The sequence below is a fragment of the Silurus aristotelis genome (assembly GCF_946808225.1).
Source record: "Silurus aristotelis genome assembly, chromosome: 26".
Classification (NCBI taxonomy): Eukaryota; Metazoa; Chordata; class Actinopteri; order Siluriformes; family Siluridae; genus Silurus; species Silurus aristotelis.
Window position 1 is genome coordinate 4,039,786 of NC_139599.1, and position 9,059 is coordinate 4,048,844.

Consider the following 9,059-nt stretch of genomic DNA (forward strand, 5'->3'; position numbering starts at 1 on the left):
GTCAATCTGGGAACATTTTAGGAAAGTGGCTTTATTAAGATAGAATGAAATTACACACAGATTCATTATAATAGTTTTATTTTAGGTATGCCGCACTGTACACAAAAATATTGTGAACACTGAAAATACATGCTCAAACTTTTTGGTCTCCACAGAGGACCAGTAGAATTTTCTCGTAATCCCCCTTGGTTTCTGCCTGTAAACACCAAAGTATTCGTCAGTACACACATGAATTTTTAAACAATTTCACATTCAAACAAACTTTCAATGTGACTTACGAGAATGTCCTGCTGAAGAGTTTTCCCATACATCCTTTTGTACTCCTGCAAAATCTTCTGAAGGTCCACTTCAGAGCGGCTCACTATGATCCGAATCAGCGTGTTATGGTCGGCCCCTAAACCCTAAAGATGATGTAGGTCTTATCAGAACTCCACTCTAATACAGTGAGTACAAGCGAATCATTGTCAATCAAGAGTTTGTTAAAATTTGTTTTCTATAATATAAAAAGCATTTTCACAGGGACCTCTTTTTCAACAATTAATACTTTCTTAATAAAAATCCCAAATGTAAAAAAAAACAGCCAAGATCAAATGATTATGGTGTAAGGGAATGTGAATTGTGACAATGTTATTTATTTCTTCTTTAATTAATAATACTTTTCATAATAAATTATGCCTGAGTCTAATTTGTGAAGAGGTAAGGTGTGCCTGTTAATTCTAAACTAGCATCTGAAATCAAATAAAAAAAAAAAATAATAGTAATAAAAAAACTTCTGTGTTAAAAAACTCCTCAGTGCCACCTGCTATATCACAGTGTATACAAGTGCAAATTCTTTGCCACTTTTTTGTGCCACTAAACATAGAATTTCACAGCAACATAATTGCATAGATTTACATTTAGGTACATACCACAAGTAATTATTATTTGTTGTTATTATTATCATTATTATTAATTTGTTTTACCTTCATGGCCAGATGCAACCTTTCAGCAAAGTAGGCAGGTTTGTTCCAGGCTGCTTTCACTGTATAAACAACAATCACATTCTACAGTCACATTCAGGGCTTCAGGACTATACAGTTTTAAACGAACAAGTGTCTAGGTGTGATGCATAATCGTGCTTTTCTGCTGACTTAGGATTGACATGCTAAACTGGAATGCGGCCTTTTTTCTTTATTTGCATTGTACAGCTTATACACACACCCTTATGCACAGCCACTGACTTAACTTCTTTGTATTATTTATCTAAAACACATCCTCAGACTGGTATCTGTAAAAAAAAAAAAGTATGAGTTTTGTCAGCTTTTTAAAAAAAAAAAAAACCTGTTAGGGAAGTTAGTACAGACTAGGAGAGATTTATTTTATTAAGTAATGACTTACACGGGAGTATTCACTCATACATAGTGATATTTACTCATAGACTTACCCAAGGTTAATAAGCAATCTTCAAGATCTCCACTTAGTTCATGCATCAGTACCTTAGCGAACCCCTCAGAGCTAAGCTTCTCATACTGCTTGAAAACTGAGAAACAAACATTCATATAAAATAAAAAGATGCCAATATTTCGGGTTTACTTGCATAGTTGTTTATAGGAGCAAAAAACTGAGCTTTTGTGTGTTTATATGCTTTTACAGCAAATGTGTCAGTCACTGAAGGGGAATGGACAGGCTTAGGGTTACTTTTACAATCAGACGGTGTAAAACCACCCTACGTAAAAGCTTTGCTATTTATATAGTTCTGCCATGCCATTTTCTTTCCATGTTTGAAAACTTTGCTTGGTTATTCTTGTTAGCTTAGCATCATATTGTAAGGCATTGTCACACTTCCAGGAGCACAAACTTCTGAACGGATTTTAAAATTGAGTTGAATGATTGCCTGCAAAAAAGATGCCTGATGAAGCTCCGAAGTTCATTACCAGGTTCAATGTGTGTCTTTATACAGAAAACATTACGTAATTGTGTTGGACCGGATTTGGTCCCTTTTCACAAATAGCTTGGACATGGTTTTATTTAAATTATGAATTCATTTTAACCATGTCGTCTACTTACTTTTGCACAACTGGGCATCACCTCTGGAGGTAAGAATGTGGATGAAAACAGAATCCACAGTGCCAAGCTTTTTCTCGCCAGCTTCATACAGAGACTGAGACCACAAATGGAATTAAACATTACAACACAGCATGTAAGAATTGCTTTTGTACAGTTTCTATTAGCTACACAGTACAGTTCTTAGTTGTATGGTTAATTTCTGCAGTTTTTATACCTACATTTTGCCTTATATACTGATTCTTGTATAAAGTAACATTGACAGGTGCATTGTAGGAAAAAAAAAATGCTTTCAAATATTTTACCTTGGCCTCACTTTTTGCAAGTCCATCATCAAGGTCACGATCTTCATTTCTGGTCCCCTGTTTTAATAACAGGTTTGATTTTTATTTAAATAATAGTTAGGTATTCATGAGACTGCATAAACCTGTGACAACCAACTTAAGCCTACATACACATTTGCATAGCCATATTGCAAAAAGTTTTATCAGACATAAAATCCGCTTTCATTCATTTTAAAGTCAAATGATAAATTTTCATTGGCATAAAAGCGGTTATAACCCTTTGCATGCCTTTTCAGGTCTTTAATACCATACAGTAAACCAACACACACACCATAAAGATGATTTCCAGTAGCAATCTGCTGACATGACTAAATGATTACATCTTGAACTAGAATCTGGTTCAAATAGATTTATGTTGACATAGATGATTTAACACTTTCCAGACAAACATACATTCAATATACCATAAACCAACAATACACATTTATATTTCAGTATAAATGTAAAGTCTGATGACTTAATTTTCAGTTTTACTGGCAACTTCTTGACATCAACACTACAACCTTATTTTTGTTCAAATGTCAGGGCAATGATTTTGTAGCTGAGTGGACTTCTGGAATTGCACTGCAGTGTCTGCTAGGAACTTGGTGTAACTGGGAAAATGAATACCTGCTTATGGTAGTGACAATGTAGTCTGAACAATGAATTATAACACCATTAAAGCATATTGGCATGTATTTAAATTGTGTTGGCCCCCCCTTTTGCTACCAAAACAGTCCTGAACTATTGAACATTAACAGCATTAACTTCATCAGCGAATTGTCATTGCTTAGAGCACTTTTGTTAGATACTGACCACTGCAGACCAGATCATTTTTCCTGCTTCTAGCACATCAATGTAAGCCTTTATTAATGTGAGTAGCTTTCTGTCAGTTTTAATAAATACTTAATAATATGTATGTGTCAAACAGCCTTATGACATGGCACCCTTACAAAAAGGTTAGTCTTTACCGTTCTCTAAATAAATGAGAAATTTGTACCTTGCACAAGGCAAGCAGAGCCGTCTCGAAATGTCCAGAAGTGTCACCTCGAATATCATGCTCCAGTTCCTCTCCATAAGCTGTGAACCGTGAAATTTTTATTACATTTCTAAATATCTAAGTCATGTTTTACAAATATTTAAGTATTTCTGCAGTGCTGCTTGTATATGCCATGTTATACTCATAGCTCAGTATTTACCATCCTTAAAGGCAGTTTTCAGCTTCGCAATTTCCTGGTTCGATCTTGTCCCCAAAATTTCATTCAACGCCTTTTCTTTGGTTCCCAAACCCTACATTTAAATGATATACAATATATTTGTACTTTTAAAGATAAGAAAATACAATAAAAAGTGAAATGTTTAATTATTAATTTACAGTTTTACACATTTACCTTCAAGGCGTGTCTGAGTTCATGGGCATCGTACTGCGCTGGAGTCATGAGTAGGGCCAGGGCCACATGTTCATAATGGGACTTCATCACTGAACTCAAGGCCTTCACTAAATCCTTTAGTTAAAAAAAATTTCTATATTACAATGCGTAATCAAAAGTGACGTGTTACAGTCAGTCTGCATTTTTTTACTCTTACTTTTCCAGTGTCCTGTTGAAAAGCTGCTTTGATTTCCTGTCTCTGTGCATTAGTCCGTCTAGCTAGTATCTCTGTAATGGCATTTTCATCCACACCTGCACAGAGATAGAGAGAGAAATCAGAAACACCCATGCAATAAAGAAGCTTCAACTAGAAAATAATGTCAATTAAACAAAAATGTCAACCTTTATCGTTTCATTATAAGAGCATTACAAAATCTGGTTTGATATGCATACAAATGTTAACCTGGAAAGTTTTTCGGGCCTGAGTAAAGTAGAAGAAAACAGTTTAAGATGACTAGCTTGCTAGCAGGAGTGTATAGCAATAACCAGAGCTAACTTTTGAAAGATGTTTTAATGTACACACTATGTAGAATTTCCCGAATTTTTACTTCAGGAAAAGTAGCAGTTAATCATTTTAGTTAGCTAACTATTTTATTAGCTATCTAACAGAAATGCATAACAGTAACCTGAGGGAGCAAACTAAAAAATTATTAATGTGAACAATATTTACAGATTCTTAAAACTATGATAAGACATTCAGACATGGACTAGTAACCAAGCTAGCTAAGTCATTTGAAAGTGCACTTCTGAGTAAACAGTACATTAGGAACAAGGATCTTTAGCTGTTTTGGGTAAATTTGTAGCTTTGACGGTAAAAGATGAATCACTGCTCAAGAGCTTCAGACTAGTTTGCAATTAGAATGTTGATTGATAGAACCAGCAACACCAGTCTCACACACACATGAATGACACAAATATGCAGGAAAGCATTTAAAGTCAGTTTCTTACAATGAACTGAGCACTGAAACTAACACTTTAATTTTGCTAGCTGCTAGTCATTTGTTTTCAGTAACTCTACCTTTGGTTTCTATGGCTTTCTGTAAAGCAGCAGCATCTCTGCTGGCATTGAAGTTCGGATCAGGTCGGACGGTACCATAGTAAGGAGTGCTGCTTCCTTTAGAAGAATCTTTGCCCTGATATTTAACAACCAAAACATTCAGAAAACACTTGTCTTGAAACATTAGTAAAGAAACAATTTCACAAATTATAAAAAAAAAAAAAAGAAACCCCCCCAAAAAAAAAAAAAAAACACAGTAAGCACTAAACAAACCGAATTGTCTTTTGGCTTGTCATCGATGATTCCTTTAAATAGTTTTTGGAAAAATGACATCTTGACAGCTCTAAAAGACACAAATAAGCTAATTATTAACCAGATCATTAATAAATGTTAATATACATATAAATCTTAATAAACCAGGTGTACAATTTTAGCTCAGTACAATGCACCAGGAAATACTTGACCAAAAGGTTTGTCCAACATGTGCTGCTAAGATTTGCATTTAATGTATGTTATAAGCAATTTTAAACCTATTTCTGTTCCTAATGACTATCATAGCTAACACAGCCTCTCATAAGGGTAAAACTGCGTCTCACCTGTGTTATGATGGTCGCAGGTATAAGACTTAAATGTATGGAAGGAACAGAAATTACAGCAGCTCACTGAACTGGTATGAAATGGGTGGAGATTGAAGAATCATGTCCTACTGGTTATACCTGACTGCATGCCAGTACCAGTTAACTTATTTCATAAGAAGCTTATCATACTGTTTCTCAGTGGTTGTGCATTTCACAACTAGACCTTCAGTGGTGTCCTACCCGAGTCTGGCTACTTCTTAATACCATCATTATGATGTCATGGCTATAGAAATAATCCATTTTATACAGAAACTCTATATAACAGAGCGATGCATCACAGAACTGTATCTCATACAGTGAGATTGAATGCCATTACTAAGAAAAAAAAAAACCTCAATGAACACAATTCAGCAAGTCTCCTTTCACTGCATCCACAAATGCACCATCTGCATACATCATATCCAGCAAAAGCATCAATATTATCCTCATTATACGACCCAAGAGTTTTCTGTGTTTTTTTCCCCCACGTATTCTTGGGGAAAAACAGCTATTAAACCCCCATAAAGATATTTGAGATTGTGCAGTTTGCACCAGATGCGGGTTTGACCATCTAATCAACAAATGTGAAAATGCTGATGTGTTCTGATGCCTGCTAAGGGCATCTGATTAGTAATAATCAGATGCCCTTAGCTAAAATCTCTGTCTTTCTATATGTTAGTTTCTATCTGATAGATGGAAACTAACATATAGAAAGACAGAGATTTTAGCTAAGCGCATCTGATTATTACTAATATATACAGGCACTGCACACCTGAAAGAAATGCTGTGAAAAGTAGAGAATACACATTTGGTCATTATTTAATATATATTCAAGGACAGAAATATATTAAAACATAAGTTAGTGATTCTGAAAGTGTTGAGGTCAGCAGAGAAGAGTTTGCTGGCCCTGAACAAACTAGATAGAATAGATTTTGGGGTCCTACCTAAGTTTTATATTCTTTCCTAATAATGTACTTTGATTTTATTCAAAAGAAGAGCCCTCTTTCTGGTCAGGGTGGGCTAGAACCAGAGTTTGTATAGGAGTCAGGAGTCCAAAACCTCAGGTTTAAAAAAAGGAAACACAAATGCAGAATAACAGAATGGCAAAATTTGAAACTCAAGTTTGAAAAGTCTTAAAAAATAGCAAATAGCATTGGGAAAAAAATACTTGAAAACAAAAGCTTACTCTGTAAACTCAGGAAAAGACGGTAGACTCGAAACAACTCAGCAAACAGACCACAAAACTTTACAATCAACAATCAAGAGACAAGCCTCAGGTGGAAACAATAGGCGCTAACGAAGGATTTGGGAGCACTCTGGCGACATCTGGTGGGAACAATTGGAAGCACAAGAAAGAAAAAACATAAATATGGACCCCTGTGAATGGCAGGGAGGCTGGAGGTATGTGTTACAGTTTTTCTCAGGTGCTTGGAGCATTTGTCGAATCATCCTTAATATTTGCAAAACCAGTAAGTGCATTTCTCCAAACGATGTGTACAAAAAGCACAATACATTGGATTTCTTGCAAAAGCCTGTACTTTTCTCAAAATCCTTAGTTCATCTCTCAAAAGTAAGTATTTGAGGTCAATGAACATTTCATTCCCATCAGAATGAAAAAACCCTTTGTCATTGTTCACAAACAAGATCATCAAATGGTTTAGTCATGTTTTCAGTAAAACAGGGCACAATTTCAGTATTTCTTGATATAAGCTAGTTTGTATTATAATGATTGAAAATGCAAAAGGCTAAATTTCTTTTGTTTGGCATCTATGAATTTCAGCAGCACAAATTTATTTGTTTGATTGCATATTTTATTTATATTGATTGCAAGAGACCAGACAGGATTCACACTTTTACTGCACTGTAATAGTCTCAGTTTGTTTATTTTTTGTTCATCCCTTTTCAGAAATTATAAATCTGTTTTGCTCCATTGCCAATTGAAGGTTCACAAGATTCACCTTTGACCTATTTTAGAGAACTAGTTGATCATTGGTTGATCTGATGCCGTTCACTCGCCTTCATTAGTGACATTCAAGTCACATTTACCACAAATATTTTAATAGAGATTTAAGCTTGACAGATGATGACAACTGCTTTAACCATTTTGCATTCAATGACTTATGCAATGAACTGATGCTGAGATGTTTTGGGGGTTTCTATGAAATGTTTTTATGATGTGCAAAAGTGACTAAATGACGTGGAGGTTCAACAAGGAGTTTTGAGAATTTAATTTCTGGTCTGAGAAACGCTCCAAAGGAACTAAGAAAAACTGTAAATTGCAGACTTAAGGCCCATTGAATTGGAAAGAAGTGCATTATTGTGCTCTATTTATTTCTGGTGCATGGGCCCCCAGGATTTAAGTGTCTCTGCTGGGTTCAAGGCTGGCTTGTTCGTTAGAGACAGGAGCTCTAGCAGTCTGCCACAGTTAGGTGTATTAACCCAACTGCAGAGACACACTCAGAATTCACAAAAAAATCTATAGAAAATTTTTATTTACAAAGTTTAAAAACTCAAAAATAAAAATAGAAAATAATAATCCCAAAAACTAAGGTTTAAAAAAAAAAAAAATCCAAATAAAAAATTTAATAATAAAATTCCCCCAAAATACGAAAATTTTTAAACAATGTACTGCTCAGTCACATCTCAGCAAAAAAAAAAAAAGAGAGAAAAAAAAGAAAGAAAAAATCAGGAAAAGACAGGAGACTTGCAAAAAAGACCACACATAATAACAAACAGTCAAGAGACAGATACGAAAGGTGGAACTCATGTACACTCTGGCGACATCTCTTGGGGAAAAACAGGAAACACAAACAAAGAAAGAAAAAAATCTGAAATCTAGCCAGAATCCCTCTGGTTTCTGACACTTATATTCAGTCCTACATGATAGATAAGCTAAGGAACCCAGTAGGTGTTAGATTTGGTATATCTTTTAAAACAATTATGTGTAATGCCTGGAAGTATTGTAATTATTTTTTAACTATAATCAGGAATGCATATTAGAAGGTAATGAGTTTAGATCCCAGAACTGTCAGGCTCTATTGTTAGACCAGAAGCCCTTAACCATCAGATGTATAAATAAATAAAAAGGAATTTTCTGTGGATAAGAGTGTCTGCCAAATCACATATGTGTACTAATGCTGAGAAACACGCAGATACTAAAAACAAACAAAATGTTTATAGATAGATAGATAGATAGATAGATAGATAGATAGATAGATAGATAGATAGATAGATAGATAGATAGATAGATAGATAGATAGATAGATAGATGCATTTGAGTGTAGAAAAATAAACACACAAATGCACGCACACATGCATGCACACTGACACAAACACACACACGCGCACACACACACACACACACACACACACACACACACACACACAGGCTGATGTTTCATTGCATTTATTATAAAAAGCACAAAACAATAAATACCTTAATTTTCTCATCCCAAATATGAAACACCGACACGCTGAATATTTGAATCAAATCAAATATTTTAAGATATGCAAATTACAGAAAAAGTATATCACTTTTGGGGTTTGTAGAATTTGGGGACCTCTTGTGGAGAAATATATTATTGCAAGTTATTTATGAAGCGAATAAACCGATTCTACCTCAAATATTTGATCCAATTAAAAAAAAACG

At 34.7% G+C, this 9,059-nt stretch overlaps 1 protein-coding gene across 2 annotated transcripts; it reads right to left on the reverse strand.

Moving 5' to 3' along the window:
* Window positions 1-11: 11 nt before the first annotated feature.
* On the reverse strand, window positions 12-6,734 carry LOC310720554 (annexin A1-like). Of its 2 annotated transcripts, none has more exons than XM_083531208.1 (13): window positions 6,597-6,734; window positions 5,067-5,136; window positions 4,815-4,929; window positions 3,954-4,048; window positions 3,758-3,871; window positions 3,566-3,656; window positions 3,367-3,446; window positions 2,349-2,405; window positions 2,047-2,140; window positions 1,424-1,519; window positions 963-1,021; window positions 279-401; window positions 12-196 (listed from the first exon to the last, which is right to left on the reverse strand). In XM_083531208.1, exons 2-13 carry the CDS (start codon window positions 5,124-5,126, stop codon window positions 134-136), a joined length of 1,047 nt encoding a protein of 348 aa, XP_083387334.1. In that variant the 5' UTR covers window positions 5,127-5,136; window positions 6,597-6,734; the 3' UTR covers window positions 12-133. The 2 variants fall into 2 exon arrangements, with proteins under 2 accessions (XP_083387334.1, XP_083387335.1); XM_083531209.1 differs by lacking the exon at window positions 6,597-6,734 and adding an exon at window positions 5,390-5,466.
* Between the last annotated feature and the right edge of the window lie 2,325 nt (window positions 6,735-9,059).